At 41.1% G+C, this 21576-nt stretch overlaps 1 protein-coding gene and 1 non-coding gene across 2 annotated transcripts in view; one reads left to right on the top strand and one right to left on the bottom strand.

Annotated features, from left to right (window-relative positions):
• Window positions 1–314: 314 nt before the first annotated feature.
• Window positions 315–397, bottom strand: trnal-uaa (transfer RNA leucine (anticodon UAA)). Its single transcript has one exon. It is a non-coding gene; the product is annotated as a tRNA-Leu (tRNA).
• Window positions 398–4825: 4428 nt separating this feature from the next.
• aspg (asparaginase homolog (S. cerevisiae)) overlaps window positions 4826–21576 on the top strand; it is a 79661-nt gene continuing 62910 nt past the window's right edge. The window contains exon 1 of the mRNA XM_060934351.1: window positions 4826–5088. Within this exon, the coding sequence (XP_060790334.1) occupies window positions 4833–5088 (256 nt within the window). The 5' untranslated portion in view covers window positions 4826–4832. The remainder of the gene's footprint in view (window positions 5089–21576) is intronic.

The following is a 21576-nucleotide window of genomic DNA, read 5'->3' as shown; positions in this document are numbered from 1 at the left end:
CATGGAAAAACCAACTGAATTAAATTAAATCGCAGACGTTATTTTTTTGTCATGATGTTTTAATCCAGAATAATTTGAACTCTCAGTCAGTCAACGTGAATATAAAGATAATGAACATTTTTTAAGGTGAACCTTTTTCTTCCGGCTGATAACTCTCAAAGCTTCACTTGCGACTTTTCTTTTCTATAAATTACTTTATTAATCCCCGAGCAGAAAGTGTAGGGCTGTCGCAACTGACACGTTTATTTATGTCTTTTCATTAGTACAGACAGACACTACTCCTACTATCCTAAAAAAAAAAAAAACCCTCCGGATACCAGGAGTGGGGTTCGAACCCACGAGGACATGCGTCCATTGGATCTTAAGTCCAACGCCTTAACCACTCGGCCATCCTGGTGCAAGCGCGACACGCTTTCAGGAACAGGCTAGACCGCATAGTTACTCCTTCACTCCTTCACATTTCTAAACTTGTATCACCATACTTGACAGATGGGCGTAACTTCTTTTGATGGGCGAGATAATTCTGCTTTGGAGAGAAGTTTTAAAGCCATTGAAAAAAATTGCAGCACAATTTAGCAAATCTACAGAGGCTGCATGAGTTCAAGTTCAAAGTCATATGCACAGTAAGGACATTCATAGTTCCTGACAATAAAAGAACGCAATTATTGTTGTTTTGAGAACTTGCTCTGCCCAGATAATATTTTCTTTAGCTCCTGCAAAATTGTGTAAAATGCGACCCATTTCATTACATCCATTTCCATACAGGCAAGATAATGTTCAAGACATCTTGATTTTCAACTCAGTATCTTGAACAGTGAATTACATTTATATATATTTTTTTTCTGAACTTCCCAACATTGATATTTGAGCAAGGGAGCTAGCTCTCTGTATATGAGCTTGGTTAAATGATCAAACAGGAGTTCCTAATGACTGGAATAAACTCAAAGCTGAGCCTACATTTGTTCAAAATTTTGTTCGTAGTTGTCAATAATTGTGAGAGGTTTCGAAATTCAAATATTTTTCTCTGACATTTTGTTATTTAATTCTTATAAACATGTGTGCTATGTATGATTATAGGTCCAAATTGTATTAATTTGTTTAATAGTAAACACGTTTTGTGAAGATAGTTGGACACCAATATGTGGTTGAAAGCCTTTGAATCCCATAATGGTGTGTATCATTTAACCCTTGTACGGTGTTCAGGTCTGTGGGACCAGTTTTCATTTTTTTTAACTATTTATGCTGCTCGTATATTGCTTGTAATTGGGGTGAAGTAAACATCTGTTAAGTATTTCATGGAAATTGTTTGATTGTGTTGAATTTAAAGCACCAAAATGCAGCGGGTCCACCAGACCCACAAATACTGGCTGAGTAACAAAAATATGAACACCACACAAGGATTAAGTATGAGCTATAAGTATGGAGCGGAAAAAAACCCTTCTATTTTGGACTAAGCGTTTTTAGGCAGTAGGTGTGAACACGCTGAGTGGAATGTAGGTTTTTATTCTCTAAACTGACGAGAGATTTCAAATCAAGACAGATGTACATATTAATAATGAAATTTGCTTTGCTGATTTTTCACTCCATTACCAGGACACAATTTTACAGTGATTAAAAACAGATACTACTACTAAATAATAATATAATAATTATAAATGAAAATATAATAATGGCCAGGACTCCCTGGCAGAAGAAATATTGTATCTCAGTGGGACCTTCCTGGAAAAATAAAGGCTAAATAAATAATTCAAATGATGTTCTAATGACACGCACAGTACGGTGTGTGTGATTGAAAGAGAGATATGGCTTGCACGTAGGATATGCTCATGATTAGATTTGTGCTGACGCCGAGTCTGTGTTCTATACAGAGCCATTCATTTCCTGCCTCTTCTGAGTTACTAGCAAATGTACCTTGGCACAAGTTTTTAAGAGTAATTCCATTCTACTTTTTTTTTTTAAATGAACATAAGTCATTGTAAACATTTGTCTTGCAACAAGTGACAAGGGAGATCTTGGAACAATTGTCCAATACTTCAAGAAGCAGCATGTGACTTCTGACATGCTATTACTGCAAGACACAAAAAAATACCTAGATGTCATCACTAAGTTGATAAAAAATACCTAGATGTCATCACTAACATTAAGTATAGCAACAACAAAAATTGTGGGGGGGGGCGCTGTTGTTTATTTGCTCTCTGAGGGGGGGCTGACTCTCCCACACTTTGAAAACCCCTGCCTTAAATATGCTCATCCCTTATTTGTAGCTGCTTATCCTGTTCTACAGGGTTGCAGGCAAACTGGAGCCTATCCCAGCTGACTATGGGCGAGAGGTGGGGTACACCCTGGACAAGTCACCAGGTTATTGCAGGGCTGACACAGAGACAAACAACCATTCATACTCGCAGTCAATTTAGAGCCACCAATTAATCTAACCTGCATATCTTTGGACTGTGGGGGAAACCAGAGTACCCAGAGGAAACCCATGCAGACATGGGGAGAACGTGCAAACTCCACAAAAAAAGGCCCTTGCTGGCTGCTGGGCTCAAACCCAGGACCTTCTTGCTGTGAGGTGATGGTGCTAACCACGACAGTGCTAACCACTACACCACCCTGCCACCCCTTAAATATGTCTATTTTTCAAATTTGTATATTTTAGATTCTTCTATTTATATACCTACTTTTTGTCTATTTTTAAATTATTTTATCTTCACTGTTCAACCACCAGAGCAAATTTCTTGTACAGTGGGGCAAAAAAAGTATTTAGTCAGCCACCAATTGTGCAAGTTCTCCCACTTAAAAAGATAAGAGAGGCCTGTAATTTTCATCATAGGTACACTTCAACTATGAGAGACAGAATGGGGGGAAAGAATCCAGGAAATCACATTGTAGGATTTTTAATGAATTAATTGGTAAATTCCTCGGTAAAATAAGTATTTGGTCACCTACAAACAAGCAAGATTTCTGGCTCTCACAGATCTATAAATTCTTCTTTAAGAGGCTCCTCTGTCCTCCACTCGTTACCTGTATTAATGGCACCTGTTTGAACTCGTTATCAGTATAAAAGACACCTGTCCACAACCTCAAACAGTCACACTCCAAACTCCACTATGGCCAAGACCAAAGAGCTGTCAAAGGACACCAGAAACAAAATTGTAGACCTGCACCAGGCTGGGAAGACTAAATCTGCAATAGGTAAGCAGCTTGGTGTGAAGAAATCAACTGTGGGAGCAATTATTAGAAAATGGAAGAGATACAAGACCACTGATAATCTCCCTCGATCTGGGGCTCCACGCAAGATCTCACCCCGTGGGGTCAAAATGATCACAAGAATGGTGAGCAAAAATCCCAGAACCACACGGGGGGACCTAGTGAATGACCTGCAGAGAGCTGGGACTAAAGTAACAAAGGCTACCATCAGTAACACACTACGCCGTCAGGGATTCACATCCTGCAGTACCAGGCATGTCTCCCTGCTTAAGCCAGTACATGTCCAGGCCCATCTGAAGTTTGCTAGAGAGCATTTGGATGATCCAGAAGAGGATTGGGAGAATGTCATATGGTCAGATTAAACCAAAATATAACTTTTTGGTAAAAACTCAACTTGGAGGAGAAAGAATGCTGAGTTACATCCAAAGGACACCATACCTACTGTGAAGCATGGGGGTGGAAACATCATGCTTTGGAGCTGTTTTTCTGCAAAGGGACCAGGACGACTGATCCGTGTAAAGGAAAGAATGAATGGGGCCATGTATCGTGAGATTTTGAGTGAAAACCTCTTTCCATCAGCAAGGGCATTGAAGATGAAACGTGGCTGGGTCTTTCAGCATGACAATGATCCCAAACACACCACTCGGGCAACGAAGGAGTGCCTTCGTAAGAAGCATTTCAAGGTCCTGGAGTGGCCTAGCCAGTCTCCAGATCTCAACCCCATAGAACATCTTTGGAGGGAGTTGAAAGTCCGTGTTGCCCAGCGACAGCCCCAAAACATCACTGCTCTAGAGGAGATCTGCATGGAGGAATGGGCCAAAATACCAGCAACAGTGTGTGAAAACCTTGTGAAGACTTACAGAAAACATTTGACCTCTGTCATTGCCAACAAAGAGTATATAACAAAGTATTGAGATTAACTTTTGTTCTTGACTAAATACTTATTTTCCACCATAATTTGCAAATAAATTCTTTAAAAATCAGACAATGCGATTTTCTGGATTTTTTTCCCTCATTTTGTCTCTCATAGTTGAGGTATGCCTATGATGAAAATTACAGGCCTCTCTCATCTTTTTAAGTGGGAGAACTTGCACAATTGGTGACTGACTAAATACTTTTTTGCCCCACTGTATGTGAAAACGCACTTGGCAAGAAACTCGATTCTGATTCTCATTCTGAATGTAGTAGCAGGACCCCAATGGCCTTCCATATGTTCCACCCTGAAAAGGGGGGAATCTCAGTAAAAGACGCTGGACTCAGGGCTTCTTCTCTGTTAGCGTCCTTGAGAATGGAGCGGAGTGCGCGCAAAAGCCTCCTTCTGCCCCTGCAGCCTTGACCAATCGATCTCAGACACCAGGAGTGAATTAGTGGATTGCAGAAACACTGATCTTTTTCATCTTTGTTCATCCTTTTAACCTCTTGTACAGGACCGAAATGTTGACATAAAAAACTGTGTATACAGTTATGAATCATAACTTATTTATTTACTAAGTGAATTAATGAATTCTCTTTTGTTCATGCTTTTAAGAAATGAATTCTTTTAGCTGGATCAAAATCAACCAATCACACATTCGCACTGTGTCTTTAAGATCTTGCCTGGTGTTGGTGCTGGCAGTACAGCAGCTATGGCAGAATGTAAGAGAGCAGCCTCACGGCGCCCTTCTTCAGGAGACGTGACTGCACTGGCACGGGCTCTATCCCACACGGACCAGTCAGACTCGTTTCAGTCCCAGTCCTCTCTTTACAGAATGGGAGCCTCTCGGAAAAGAAGAATCTCATCAGGTCAAAGCGTGGACTCTACGGATGTGAATCCGGGCGCTGAGGCGCGCGTGCTGGTTCTCAACACCGGAGGGACAATAGGAATGATGTACCATAATGACGGTAAACCCACTCACCCACGGTACTTTGTGTTTTCTCTTCAGTAGCCACGCATATGGCTGGAGGTTATGGTTTTTTCCCCTGTGCCAACATTATAATCTTCACACAAAGATACGTAAAGATACAGGTGAGGAACACACCATGTAGCCTGAGAGGATTGTATGGCTGTACTTGGGGATTAGTAGAGCGGTAGTGCAGCATCGATTGTATGGTCGTACTTGGGGATTAGTAAATTGGTAATGCAGCACGTATTGCATGGATGTACTTGGGGATTAGTGGAGTGGTAATATAGTACGAATTATATGGCTATATTTGGGGATTAGTAGAGCGGTACAGATTGTGTGATTGTACTTGGGGATTAGTAGAGTGGTAATACATGACTGTACTTGGGGATTAGTGTACTGATAATACATCACCAGCTACATGAATACATGTAGGGATTAGTAGAACAGTAGTGCAGAATGGGCAGTGTTGCTATACTTGGGGATTAGTGCATTGGTAAAACAGTACTGATTGTATGGATGTACTTGGGGATTGGTAGAGCGGTAGTTGAGTGCCAATTGTATGGCCGTGCCTGGTGTTTAGTAGAGTGGTAGTACATCATGAGGTATATAGCTATATTTGGGGATTAGTCGAGTGATAGCACATCACAGAGTGTATGAATGTACTTGGGGATTAGTACATCGGTCATTAATCACAAATTACATAGTCATGTTTGGGGGTTGGTACCTCGATAATGTAGTGCATATTTTATGGCTTTACTTGGAGATTAGTATAACAGCATTGGAGTACACATCACACTGCTGTGGTTGGGGATTAGTTGACTGATAAAGCAACATGGAATACATTTATATATTTGGGGATTAGTAGAACTGTGGCTGATCACACATTGAACGACCATATCTGGGGATTAGTAGAACATTGTTGCAGCATAAATTATATGATTGTATTTGGGGATTAGTGTATTGATGACACAATGTCGATTGCATGGTTGTATTTGGGGATTAGTAAACCAACAGTGCATTACATATTACGTGTATGTACTTGGGGATTAGTATAGCTGTTGTACAGTGGGGGTTGTGTGGATGTACTTGGGGATTAGTAGAGTGGTAGTGCAGTACAGATTGTATAGATGTACTTGGGGCCTAGTAGAGCTGTAGTGCAGTATGGATTGTATGGATGTACTTGGGGATTAGTGGAGTGGTAGTGCAGTACGGATTGTATGGCTGTACTTGTAGGTGGCAGAGTGGTATAATGGTTAGCACTGTTGCCTCATAGCAAGAAGGTTTGGGGTTTGAGCCCAGTAGCTGATGTAGGCATGTGTGAACTTGGCATGTTCCCTCTGGTTTCCTTTAAAGACATGTGGTTAGGTTAACTGGTTACTCTAAACTGAAAATGGTCGAGAGCAGAAAACCTCTATAATAAAGCAATGGCAACTCTTCCCTAGAAGCATTGATAGGTGAAGTGGATCTGCCATCAGGCAGAACACTAAAGAAATGCTGTGTTTAAATTACACGCAAACAGAGGTACAGTACCTCAGTATTTGTTTCTATATTTCACTCATTGCTCACACATTCCAGGAAATGTCAACATTCTTTTCAGAGTTGCATAATGCCAGTAATGATTAGTCATGAATAGTTTATAGAGGACATGCCATACACTTTCCAATTAATTTTATATTATTCCCTATACTGCTTTTGTAAACTTCTTCTAGTTCTTTTTTTGTTTGTTTTAATTGAAAACTTGTTTCTTTTTTTTTCTCATGCCGGTTTTGCATGGTATGAAAATCCTACAGTATAATGAGGCTGCTTGTGCAGCTCTGCTTTTAACTATTAAATATCACATAGCTTTGTTTTGATTGGCTTTAAATGAGAACTCTGTCAGCCACAACCTCACCACCAACACGTGGAATTTTTGCTCAACTCTGAGAGATGAGCAGTAGCTTCTGTGCCAGGATTACAGCCTTACATACATGAACTCGATTAAGAAGAGGAAAATGAAGGACTGGATGCTGAGCCAGTGCTACGACCAAGACAGTCGAGACCGTTCAGCTTGGGGACCTTCTGTGGATATGGGTATGGCCCGGTGCAAGATGACTTACACCCTCTTCCCCTGGATGTTAAAAGGCCAGAGAGAGTTTACCGGATGCTTTGGAAGAATATGCAGACTCAGGTTTTCTTTTGTGCATTGTGGAACAGCACACTTGTTCTTTCTCCCCAGCAACTCTGCTTGTTCCTTCCAGGTATCGTTTGCTGAATAACTAGGTAGATGCCTCCATCTTCCAGGGTTCCTACGCAGTATGGAAAAGTATGGAATATGATTTTAGTATTTTCCAGGTCTGGAAAAGTATGGAAAATGGAAATTAGGGTATGGAGAAACATTTGTGTTTCCAGACCTTTGCCGCTACATAGTAAAATGAAGCTCAACATCCCGACATTCAGTTGAATTTTGCCAAAGAAATGTGTTGAAATGCGGAGGGAGGGTAAACGGGTGTTCTGTTGTACTGGCATGCGCTCCGCCACACCCCCTGAACCTGCTTGCTTCTTGCAAGACTTTGGACAAGACGCAGGAAAACCCCCTGCTACAAAACGCCTCTTGAACACGTGTGAACACACATCCAGTCAGTGTAAAAATGCTTATGGCTTATTTGGCAGTATTGCCGGAATTTGCTAGAAAAATAAGGCACATGGACCCTGAAAACAAGCGACCCAAGACAAAAAAAACTGCCAACAAAAATATGAAGGCTGTGTACGCAAACATACATATAAACTGAGCAATGCTGTTATTACATTATTATTATAATTACATTACATTTAGTTGTCACTTTTATCCAAAGCCACTTACAGTTATTACAGGGTACAACATGGTTACAACCTGGAGCAATGTGGGGTTAAATGCCTTGCTCAAGGGCACTGCAGCCATTACATACTGGTTAGGGTGGCCACGTCTCGGCCACGTCTGCCACCTCTTGGTATGTGGACAAAATGTGATCTACAGTGGAACTAACACAGGGCCTTCATAAAACACAATAGTAAATACAAAAATGCCATAATGACTGTTTTCAAATTAGAAGTTTCAGTAAACTTCTGTGTGTGCACAACATACAGGGTGTCCCGAAAAAATGTATACACACTTTGAATCATTGTGAAGTAGGTGTTTATTAAAATTCATTTCATTTTCAAGGTGTAATAGAATTTACAGACATCACTTTATTGTTTTATCACTGCCTCTAACTGATGTTTATAGTCTACGCTATGAGACCTGCAACAGTCACTGAAAGTGAATGTCCAAAAATACCAAGAGAATTGAATGTGATTTGCATTGTCAGCAGTGACTGGACCAGAATGGATGTCAGTTTGAGAACAGGTGGTGACTAAATAATAAAATGTCGGTAAATTCTATTACTCTTTGAAAATTACACGGATTTTAATAAACACATACAGTACTTTACAGTGATTAAAAGTGTGTATACATTTTTTTTCGGGACATCCTGTATGTGCTTGACATCTTCACACACCTGTGTTTTAATGTCTTGAAGTGTGCATCAGATACGTGTGCGTCAGAGTGGCATCCTGTATTTTGTGTAATGTGTATATATATTTATGACAAAAACAGGGCACTGATACAAATTTTAGGCCAAGCTAAATATGGTATGCATTTTGGTGGTATGTCATAATGTGAGTACCTGTTTGATTTTCAAGTAATTCTTTTAAATATATGAGTAGTTGTTTGTTCGCTGAAGTCTCCAAACCTGAGAATTTGAGTATGGAAAAATTCTGGAATTTTAAATTTGAAAATGTGTAGGAACCCTGATCTTCTTGATTCAGATAGCTATCGGTGGTCATATGTTAATGGTGGGTGGTATCATAAAAAATGAGAGGAGGAGATTCTCTGTAAGGTGCATGCAATTTTTGTAAATGGCCTATTCTCTCAGCCAGTTTTCTTTCTATGGGCATTACAGACTGGGCAGGTAACAGTCCACTTTGAAAGGCCCAGTATATCCACAAGACACGTAAACATATTTTAGAAACAACAAGAAATAAGTTTTCCATGGCATGTCCCCTTTAAGCTAATGCTTTCTGCTCCTTTCAGCAGAGCTGGGGCTTCATTTTTCTACAAGCTCTGAGTTGCATAACCATAGCTTAGAGCGCAGTTGCATATGCAGCTGGATACTGTTACACGTACTGTACCAATCATCATATCCTGCTGTGTTACAGCCCCCTTTTTAGTTGTCTGGCTTACAGCCAAAATAAACTTCCAGGTTAAAGATAGACGTTAGTAAATTTAACTCCTGCATGAGCTTGTATTTACAACCCCGATTCCAAAAAAGTTGGGACAAAGTACAAATTGTAAATAAAAACGGAATGCAATGATGTGGAAGTTTCAAAATTCCATATTTTATTCAGAATAGAACATAGATGACATATCAAGTGTTTAAACTGAGAAAATGTATCATTTAAAGAGAAAAATTAGGTGATTTTAAATTTCATGACAACAACACATCTCAAAAAAGTTGGGACAAGGCCATGTTTACCACTGTGAGACATTCCCTTTTCTCTTTACAACAGTCTGTAAAGAGAAAAGAGGATGTCCCAGCTGACTATGGGTGAGAGGCGGGGCACACCCTGGACAAGTCGCCAGGTCATCGCAGGGCTGACACAGAGAGACAAACAACCATTCACGCTTGCATTCACACCTATGGTCAATTTAGAGAGTATGGAAAATGCAAATGAAAAAAGAAAGCAGTGATTTCCAAATTTACTTTGACTTGTATTTCATTGCAGACAGTATGAACCCAAGGCATTTCATATTTTGTCTGGTCAACTTCTTTTCATTTGTCAACATACATCCATTCCTGCGTTTCAGGCCTGCAACACATTCCAAAAAAAGTTGGGATGGGAGCAATTTAGCGCTAGTAATGAAGTAAAACAATTAAATGATGATGTAAGTTGAAGCAGGTGATATCAGCAGGTGACTGTAATCATGATTTGATAAAAAAAAAGCAGTATCCAAGCAAGGCCTAGACTTTGAGGAGCAAAGATGAACAGAGGAGCTCCAGTTTGTCAACAAATGCTTGAGAAAATTATTGAAATGGTTTTAAAAACAATGTTTCTCAAAGAAAGATAGGAAGGGATTTGGATATGTGATCCTCTATGGTGCGTAAGATCATTAAACAATTCAAGGAATCTGGAGGAATTTTGGTGCATAAAGGGCAAGGGCACAAGCCTAAGCTGAACACCCTTGATCTCCGATCCCTCAGACGGCACTGCATCACGAACTGTCATTCATCTATAGCTGATATAACCACATGGGCTTGGGATTACTTTGGCAGACTTTTGGCAAACAGTACAATATGGAGTTATAGCCACAAATGGCAGTTAAAATTTTTACCGTACAAAAAAAAAAAAAAATAATAATAATACATTTTATTTATAAGCGCCTTTCAAGGTACCCAAGGACACTGAACAATAAAAAAACAAACAATAAAAAGCAAAACAATAGAATAACAACAATAATAAAATAATAAGAAATCAATAATAATAATAATAATAATAATAACGTTATTAAAAATCAAAGAGAAAAGGCCAAGCTAAAGAGATGTGTTTTTAGCTGTTTTTTGAAAGAGGACAATGTTGAGCATTGGCGCAACGGTAATGGCAGGGCATTCCACAGCTTAGGGCCATTTACACTGAAAGCCCTGTCACCCATAGAGCAGAGCCGAGAGTAAGGGACTGCTAATAGAGATCTTGCAGTCACATGACCGGAAAGTACACAGCCGCCATCTTGTCGGTAAAAAACACAGCTGAATACTGCTGCACTGGTGTACAGAATGGATCAATTTCAACCGACGGACTACACGGCTCATTTTTCTAATGAATAGATAACTAGATATATGTCTAAAATAAACGATCTACAGATTAGTGACCCTTATGGCTTTCCGGACGGAGTTTTCACGACCGTGTCAGTGGATGTTGAACTGCCAGCGGAATACCCGGACGTGTATAATTACCTCATTAACTTTCCCTCGCTGTTCAGTGGTGAAGCACTGCGTGCTTATAAATCTCTGGACAGTTATCTTTACAGAAATTCAGGATTTGTCAGCGACTCAGATGTGGCATCTTGTAAACAAGAAAATAACAGTCCTCATTGGACGGGTAAGTCACTTAATTATTGAGTATAGCACTGACCAGCCGATTTATAGAATAGAATAAGGTAATTCCAGCTGTAACTCCAAATCGTCCGTGTTGTTTACCATGGATCTGGCGTTGGAGAGGTAGAGGCTTAGTAGTGGAGATTTGAGTGGTTGTTTTCTGAGCTTAGTCAACAGGCCGGCTCTGCAGCCTCGCTTTTGCTTCCGCTCCCGGTGCCGCCTCCTTTGCTTTGCTTCCGATAACAATCCACGGAGACCCCGCTGGTCTCGCTATCTCGTCCGGAATGTTGTGCATGCGATGGAAATCGCTACAAACCGTCATTTTCTGCTGGAAACCAATGTCCAGTAAGTCCATACGGTTGTAGTGGATATTGAAGTCCGGTACAGACGAACAACACGCAAAAATACATACAAAAAAACATAAAAAACGTGCACAGGTAGGGAGAGCTTGTAGCTGCAGCCATTGTAGTAGAATTGTATATAGTAGGGTTTTCCAGAAGAAAAGGTAGAAGTAAAAGCAGAAGTAGAAGTAGAAGGCGGAAATATGGTGTTTGACTGACAAGATGGCGTCTGTCACAATCTGGATCGGCTGTGACGTCACATGCAAGTGCTCCATAGGTGGACATCTGTGGAGCAAAGATTTAAAGGTAACTGATATGGAGTTAGGAGATTTGATAAATAGGGAGGGGCCAGGTTATGTAGGGATTTGTAAACAAGTAAGATAATTTTGTAGCTACTGAATGCGGTATTTAACTGGGAGCCAGTGCAGGTTGTATAGAATAGGAGTGATATGATCCCAGGGCCTGGTGTGAGTGAGTACCCTAGCAGCTGAGTTTTGGACATATTGCAGCCTATTTAGTCGCTTGGCTGGGATGCCATTGAGCAGGGCATTGCAGTAGTCCAGTCTTGAGGTGACAAAAGCATGTATAAGCGTTTCAGCTGCAGATGAAGTCAAGGAGGGATGGAGTTTGGAGAGACTTTTCAGATGAAAAAAAGCTGTTTTAGTGATACTTTTAATGTGTGAGTCAAAAGAGAGAGTAGAATCCAGAATAACACCCAAATTTCTTACTTCAACAGTAGTAGAGGTGAAATAACCAGGAATAGATAGCTGTGAGTGCTCCAGTTTTTTCAAGATAGAAGGGGTGGAAATGAGGATGGCTTCTGTTTTGTCTTGATTTAATTTAAGAAAGTTCTGCACCATCCAGTTGTTAACTGCATTTAGACAGTTGACAAGATTGGACGGAGGGAATGGATAAGAGGGTTTGGTTTGAATATAAATTTGGGTGTCATCTGCATAACAGTGAAAGTTAAGCCCATAATGCTGTATTATGTGGCCAAGAGGAAGGATGTATATTACAAATAATAAGGGTCCCAAGACAGAGCCCTGAGGGACACCATGAAGGAGGGGTGATTTAGGGGATCTAAAGTCTCCAATTGACACAAACTGTTCTCTCATGGTAAGATAAGATTTGAACCAGGCTAAAGAAGAACCAGTAATGCCAAGCAGAGTTTCTAAGCAGCTCAATAAAAGATTGTGACATACAGTGTCAAAAGCTGCTGTAAGGTTGAGGAGAACAAGTATACTGACATGGCCAGTGTCAGCAGCTAACAGCAAATCATTGACAACCTTGACCTTGACATAAAAAGCCTTATGTTAACTGTGTCCAGAAACACCGTCGACTTCTCTGGGCTCAGAGGCATCTGAGATGGACCATCACGCAGTGAGAATGTGTATTGTGGTCAGATGAATCAGTATTCCAGGTCTTTTTTGGAAGAAATGGATGCTGTGTGCTCTGGACTAAAGACAAAAAGGACCATCCAGTCTGTTACCAACAAGTCCAAAAGCCAGAGTGTGTTATGGTATGGGGTTGTGTCAGTGCCCTTAGCAAAGTTAACTTACACTTCTGTGATGGCAGCATTAATGGAGAAAAGTACATTGAAATTTTGGAGCAGCATATGCTGCCTTCAAGACGACATCTTTTTCAGGGATATTTCAACAAAACGATGCAAAACCACATTCTGTACACATTACAAAGGCATGGCTGTGGGAGAAGAGGGTGCGGGTGCTGGACTGTCCCCCATGCAGTCCTGAACTGTCCCGTATAGAGAATGTGTGACGAATTTTGGAATGAAAAATGCAACAAAGCATTTTTTTTATGCACAAATAAGGCCTGTTTGCAGGAAGAATGGGACAAAATAACACCTGAAACATTCATCACTTTTTGTCTTCAGTCTCTAAACATCTTTTTAAGTGTTGTGAGAAGGAATGGGAACATTTATGACGTGGTAAATGCTTTACAGTCCCAGATTTTTTTGAAAAGTGTTTATTTTGGAAAAAAAAAAACAACAACCAAAATTAATAAGATAAAACATCAAATAATGTGCTGTTTTGAATGCAGTACAGGGTAAAGATTATTTACAAATCATTGTTTTTCAGATCTCATCTCATTATCTCTAGCCGCTTTATCCTGTTCTACAGGGTCACAGGCAAGCTGGAGCCTATCCCAGCTGACTACGGGCGAAAGGCGGGGTACACCCCGGACAAGTTGCCAGGTCATCACAGGGCTGACACACAGACACAGACAACCATTCATACTCACTTTAGAGTCACCAGTTAACCTAAATGCCTTTGGACTGTGGGGGAAACCGGAGCACCCGAAGGAAACCCACGCAGACAACATGTAAACCCCGCACAGAAAGGCCCTTGCCAGCCACGGGGCTCGAACCCGGACCTTCTTGCTGTGAGGCGACAGCACTAACCACTACACCACCGTGCCGCCTGTTTTTCAGATTTAATTTGAATTTCAACATCCTGTCCTAATGTTTTTTTCTGATTTTAGGCTGTAATAAATTATTGCCCCAAAGTCTCTCATCTCATCTCATTATCTCTAGCCGCTTTATCCTGTTCTACAGGGTCGCAGGCAAGCTGGAGCCTATCCCAGCTGACTACGGGCGAAAGGCAGGGTACACCCTGGACAAGTCGCCAGGTCATCACAGGGCTGACACATAGACACAGACAACCATTCACACTCACTTTAGAGTCACCAGTTAACCTAACCTGCATGTCTTTGGACTGTGGGGGAAACCGGAGCACCCGGAGGAAACCCACGCGGACACGGGGAGAACATGCAAACTCCGCACAGAAAGGCCCTCGCCGGCCATGGGGCTCGAACCCGGACCTTCTTGCTGTGAGGCGACAGCGCTAACCACTACACCACCGTGCTGCCCTGCCCCAAAGTCCTCTTTGTTAATTCAAGGTTGTTGTGCTGGCAAAAGCTGTCAGCCTTTTCATATCCTGTTGTGTATATTTAGACAGTATGGCTTAATCAAGGTCTTCAGGTTACATTCCCATCCAGTTGGAACTGAAAGCATCATGCACACCAGTCACACACCAATTCAAATGACTAGCTTCCACACGTTATCAGTAACCGGTTCTACTGTCTGTGCTTCTTATCATTTTTGCATTTTCTTTATGCAAAAATGACAACAATGTGTGCACTTGCTGCACTCTTGCACTTTATGTTGTATGTAAATTTGTAGTCCTGTGATCTTTAATGTAGCACCATGGTCCTGGAGAAACGTTGTTTCATTTTAATTGTGTACTGTACCAACACCATTGAAATGTGTTGAAATGGCAGTAAAAAAGCCTTGACCTTGATTGAACTGTTTTTGCTGAAAGAGCAGTTTTTCTGGGCAAATTATACTCAGAATGGCATGTTTAAAAAAAAATAAATAAAAAAATTAACCTTTATGTAACCAGGAAAGACTCATTGAGATTAAAAATCTCTTTTACGAGAGCGTCCTGGCTGAGACAGGCAGCAGCACAGTTAACACAGGGCTCTACGTTAACTTTGAGACATGGTTGCCCATTCGGGCAACCATTTGTAGAAATCTGGTTGCCTGAACTCAGAACATGGTTGCCCAAATATCACATACTTTTTTCCTTTGAATATGCCACAAACACATATGCTTACAACACAATGTTCACTCGCATGCTCTACTAATGCCTTTTAAAAGCTTATATTGTTGATTTGTGTTCCCTTGGTTTCTGGGTTCAATTATATCGTGTCTAACCACTTTTTGTGTAAACCACCATGAATGTGCATTGTGTTCTTCTTTTGTGTGCTCATAATTCTATAATTCCACAATTACAATTTGCTCTCTGCTGATGGTACCATTAAGTTTTCATTTCTACGCCATTTGAACAAAAGAATTGGTTTCAAATTTGCACATTCATGCCTATCCCAAGTCATTAAAGGTGAGGGCACAAAAAGTCTGATGAAAATAATACCAACTGAAAGGGAGGGAAGGTATGATCATATATGATATCAATGCACAAAAAATCAAAACAGACATTATCTGGACGTGCTGGAATTTTCATGAAGTGATTTATGAATTATATTATGGCTGGAAATTTTATACCTTTATTCAGATCATGTTTCAACCACAAAAAAGTCATCATACATATCATGAAATGCAGTTTTTCTGATCAAATGGCATGCATACATGTCAACCTTTGGTCAATCAAACCTATATAACCAACCTCCAAAATCCTTATTTCCTTTATAAAATCCTTATAAGATGCAAATTAAAATAATTTACCTAAAATTTGAATGATAATTAACAATGATCTATCCCAGTTACTTTTTATTCCATATTAATAACAAACCTTCAGAATGAATACAAAGCTCCAATGTTTGACAAAAACAAAGTGTCACTCCAATGTTCTGAATTGTACTCCATGACAGCTTTTTTAGCAGTCTGCACCAATACCTCACTAGGCTGCATGTCACAGCAAGTGTCTGTGTTGATCTTACACTGCAGTAGGCCAGGTCAGTGTGTCTGCATTCAGGTTCTTTCTGCTCTCTGTGTGTATCTTCCTGACTTGAGAGAAAACTCTCTCACAGTCAGCATTACTGTGGGGTAAACAGAGCACTGCCTAACTTGAACTAAAACGCCCACTACCTTGTGTTTTCTGTCTTTTCCAGTTGTTGGCATATCAGTTTTTGAGCGCGCAAATACTGTCATCAGTGGCTGATTTTGCCTTTGGCTTGCATTCCGCTGATGTAGTTTCGATTTGAAATGTTCTTTCACATCATACACTCCCGATGCTGCAACTTTGATGTCACGCACACACAGTGTGCAGTGTGCGTATTCTTCGTTTTTGGAGGCTGCCGGTTGGATTATGCCATTGAAAAGGTCCTTCCATTCGGGGAGAAACCTACCGCTGTATTGTGTTTTGAATTTCTTTGCCGGAGTGCCCATTCAGAATCTTTTCAGTTGCTATTGAAAGTCGCTCAGGTGGAAATACGCTTTTCAAACAAAAGGTTACTTCACGGTTGGCGGGATTCTCGCAATGCGGTGTGCGCATGATCAGAAGTGGAACGAAGTCTCGCTACCACAAGGTAACGCGCGATTTCATAAGACTCTTTACTGGCTGTGTTGCAAGGATAGACGGTGGTGAAGCAGACAGAGAGCCGGAAAACTTCTTCCTCCAAAAATATATATATATTTTTATCTATTTTCAAAACTTTTCTTAAAATAGTGCAAATATTTACAGTGCACCAACCAAGGGTTCAAATTGCCAAAAAGAAAACTATACAAACAAAAATTGAAGCCTCTTTATTTTTGTGTTTTCTTATTTTGAAAATAAGAAAACACAAAAATAAAGAGGCTTCAAGTTTGCCAGACTAAATTAAAAAGACCCTGAACAAAACTATTAGTCAGCCAAACCACAGTACCTTCAAACAAGACATTCCAACCACAACTGAGGCTCTGGAGCTACTGCAGAGCTTACATACCCGCAGGCCCTCCCATAGTTGAGCTCAAATTGCAAAATTAATCAATCAACTAAATAATGACATCCTAAATACAAAATAACAATTTAAAGAAACAAACACAAAATATACAAACATCCAAAATAGTTTTCTTTAACCAAAAACCCTTCAGTGCATAATAAAATACGTTTTCCCAACACCAGTAAAACACCCCCGTTAAAATAGTCCATTCTACCAAACACCCGCGAAACCCCTCCATAACAAGCCAATGGTACAGTCCCTCGGTTTCTCACAACAGATAGGAAGTATGTGGGGTTCGCGTGATGAGTTACTAAAAACTGTTTTGTGTTATAAAAATGCTAGAACTAAATAAACTTGACGTTAGAAATAACCGGTTTGTACGTGTGTTTCCTAGACCAGGGGTCCCCAACCTTTTCAGCCCCAAGGACCGGTTTGGTTCTCATTTTTCCCCCAGCGGACCGGGGGGCACATATGTTCGCGTGCACATACTTTTACAAATGAGGATAGTCAGCAGGATACAATATGTGGGGGTGGGGGTATTTATTCACAAGTGACTTTAAGGTTGGTATGTTCCAACCATTGGGGGTCTTTGGGGGGGGATACATGATCATTTATTATTAGGGGACAATTTTGGTGATATTCCATATGGTGTTGTGCATGCATATTAAAAAATAACCATTTCAGCCATGAACAGTAGGTAACAAACTCTTGAAAAAGAACGTGAACTTGAACAAGTGAAAATTGAACTATGAACAGGAAGTAAACGTGAAACAACATGCACAACACAATATGCACTGTACAAATTAATACAACGAATTAATAAATTTAGCACGCGTTGAGGCCAAAATGCAATTTATTTTAATGGTTGCCCTGTGCTTGTTTCCCTGCAACAAGAAGATTCCATCTGGGGGTGATGGAAGACAGTGACACTCTTAATGTGTTTGAAATGTCCAATCGATTGCGCAGTTTTGTTTTGGTCACGGTCATTGCAGAAAACCTGGCCTCGCATAGGTATGTGGTTGGAAAAGGAAGCAATGTTTTGAGCGCTTTTGCGGCTATTTCCGGGTATTCTGCTTTGGCTTTGATCCAAAATGCAGGTAAAGAGGTTTGCTCGAACATAGTCTTAAGACCACCGTCATTTGCTAGTTTGAGAAGCTGTGCTTCCTCCTGAACGGGGAGGTGATTGGGGATGCTGGCAAACGGGTTGCGGATCCATTCATTCTTTTGATGCAGATCCGTGGAGGCTGGGAAGTACCGTTCGAATTCTTTCGACAGTGCAAAAAGGTGATCACGAATCAGCTCCGACTGAGCTGGCGCTGCCTCAGTCTCTCCCAATATCCCCACTAATGTATGAAACATATCAAACACACCCCTGCCTACTCAACGTCCCCACTGAGCCAGCTTTGCTTTTAATGCAGCAACTTTATCTGCCACTTTAAAGACCGTTGTCATCCTCCCCTGGAGTGTCAGGTTGAGCTCATTAAGCAAGCTGAAAATGTCACAGAGGTACGCGAATTTTGACACCCAATGGTCATCACTAAAATGCGCGGCCAACTCAGATTTTTTTTCTGCCAGAAATTTCTGCAGAGGCTCTCGCAACTCAAACACTCTGGCCAGTGATCTCCCCCTCAACAGCCATCTGACCTCTGCATGCAAGAGAAGGCGTTTGTGCTCTGCATCCATTTCTTCGCAGAGCTGTTCAAATAACCGGGTGTTGAGTGCGTGTGCTTTGATGTGGTTGACAATTTTAACTACATAATTTAGTACAGCATTCAACTCAGGTGACAATTTACGGCTGGCCAGCATTTCTCTGTGAATGACACAGTGTGTGTGTTCGCAGTCAGGTGCAACCTCTCTGAGCCTCGCAGTGAAACCGGACAGCCGCCCAGTCATCGCTGCAGCCCCATCAGTACAAACGCCGATGCAGAAGGACCAGTCTAACTTCCCGGACACATAACCATCCAAAGCTCGAAATAATTCTGCACCTGTGGTGTTTGTTGGGAGTGACAGTACACACAACAAATCCTCCTGCACATCCTCCTCAAAAATGTACCGCACAAAAACAAGCAGAATTGCCCGGTTTTCCACATCAGTGGACTCATCAACCTGAATCGCAAACCACGGTGACCCTCTTACCCTCTCCAACAACTGTGTCTCAATATCCTCCGCTATGTCATCAATCCGCCTATGGACAGTACTGGCCGAAAGAGGTACTGCGCCTATCTTTTTTGTTGCTGCCTCCCCAAAGACTTCATTGCACATGTCTTTTGCACATGGCAGAATTAGCTCTTCCCCAATAGTGAAAGGTTTCTTGCATTTAGCAATTCGATTAGCCACTAAGTATGAGGCTTTTAGCACAGCCACATTCACAGATGCAGTTGTCTTGAGCACGAGTTTTTGTGAATCTTGTTCACGTTTTTTACGCTCAAAGAATTCAAGGGATTTGTGTTTAAGTGTCGGATGTTTGGATTCTAGGTGTCGAATGAGCTTGGATGGCTTCATAGCCTCATTCGACAACTTATCGCCACATACCACACACAAGGGATTTGGTGCATGCGAGTCACCGGTCTGTGCAAACCCATATTTAAGATATGACTCGTCATATTTGCGATTGAAAGATCCCTTCTTTTTCTTCGACGTTTCTGGTTCACCAGTATCATCAGTGGGCCTTTTTTCGCCCCTACCCACACCAAAGAAATTCGCTAACGACATCTGCTTTTTGTTCCTTTTAGCTAACTTGTAGCACTGACTGTACAGTACCGCTGACCATGAACTGAGCTGAACTGAGACTGCGCTGCGGGTTAAGTAGCCTACGTGTTGAGGGGTGGGACAGACAGACAGTCATCATGATTGAAAAAAAAAAGCTGTTTAATATGCTGCTATGGGCCACCTATGCAATCTGTGCAGTCTCCACGTAGACATTTGACATCTAAACGGGTGTGATGAGCGCATTTCCGGTTTTTTTTTTTCCCCTCGCATTTTTTTTCGTGTCAAGGCCCGGTTTGGAATGTCTCGCTGACCGGTACCGGTCCGTGGACCGATGTTTGGGGACCGCCATCCTTGACCATAGACAATGCTTAACAGATGGGAGATGAAAATGCTTAGAAATGTGTGATGCGTTTTACATATGAGTGGAGCCAAACAAATGTTACTAGAATGCCAGTAGGCCTTTCCCTGCACTCGCAACAAATGCTGCTCTCATTAGAAACTATGGCAAACGGTGGAATATGAAATGCTTGAAAACCAGTAATACCCATACAGAAAACAGTAATGGAAATGAAGTGCAACTCACAGCGACAGGTCAGCCAAGATGTTGTTGCCGGCAGATTGCTGCCTGTGCGCTTGCGTGAGAGAGGTGTGTGTGAGTGAAGGTGTGTGTGCGCGAGCGTCACGGCTCACTCCGTGACAGGCTGTCTGTGCTTTCTGTGGTGTACAGTACGTTTGTAAATGTTATGCGCTCTTTAATCATCGTGGGAATTGATTATAGCTCTAAATAAATATTGAAGTTTTTTTTAAAGAATCCGTATAACTTTATTTGTACGCCCGTATACTACGTTTATTGAATCAAATCCGTATAAAATACGGACATTCCGTATAGGTTGACATGTATGGGCATATTCTGTTGTAATTGTTGTAACTGTTGTTTTCAACCCCAAAAAAAGTCATCATACATATCATCATCATCATTTTATTTTATTTCTTATTCTATTTTTAGTATTTTATTTTAGTTGGTTTTATTTATTTATTTATTTATTGTTATTGTTGTACCTGGTATGTGTAACTGACTGCCAGTGTTTCTTTAAGGAATCCTTCCTAATTGTGGAACAGCCTTTCATTAGGGATGAGCCGCTATCAGCCAGGGCAGGGTACTTCAGGCATATGGAGCAAATCAGTTTCCCTTGGTCAGCAGTGTCATTATTATTATTATTCCTATCAGCATGATCAGTATCAGTTGAATGGCTGGGTACTAGCTCTGGGCTCATCTGAGTCAACATCCAAATTGGGATCATCTTTGGAGAGTTTGCTGGGTGGCCCAGGTTCATTCTCAGGTTTGACCAACTTCAATCCAGGAAACTCTGAATACCAGTTGGGAATAACAGTTCTTTGCCTTTTCACCTCATACAGTTTCTTTGAATCCACTGATGAGCTTGATTGAGTTTTCTTTTTCTTCTCTTCCTTGTCTTTGTTTATTTTAAAACCAAATTTCTCCAAACCAGACATAATGCCAAAGTTTGTGACTTTAATCTTTATTTTATTTTTTAATTTATTATTCAACCTTCTCAGACGCTGTCTGTATCAACAAGCATTGACACTAGCGCCCTGTGCGAGTAATGCGGTAATTAGTCATGTAGTGAAGGACATTCCAATAGAACACTGAATATGCACTACGCCAGAGGTGGGCAAACTACGGCCCGCGGGCCACATCCGGCCCGTTGGCGTTTTTAATCCGGCCCACGGAAGACAATCATATAAACGCGATTGAGCAGATCTATAAACTATAAGCTTCAGTGTTATCACGTAGACAGGTGTTCTAGAGATCCG

The sequence above is a fragment of the Neoarius graeffei genome, chromosome 11 (genome assembly GCF_027579695.1).
Source record: "Neoarius graeffei isolate fNeoGra1 chromosome 11, fNeoGra1.pri, whole genome shotgun sequence".
NCBI classification, from domain to species: domain Eukaryota; kingdom Metazoa; phylum Chordata; class Actinopteri; order Siluriformes; family Ariidae; genus Neoarius; species Neoarius graeffei.
This window is presented reverse-complemented; position numbering and strand designations above follow the sequence as displayed.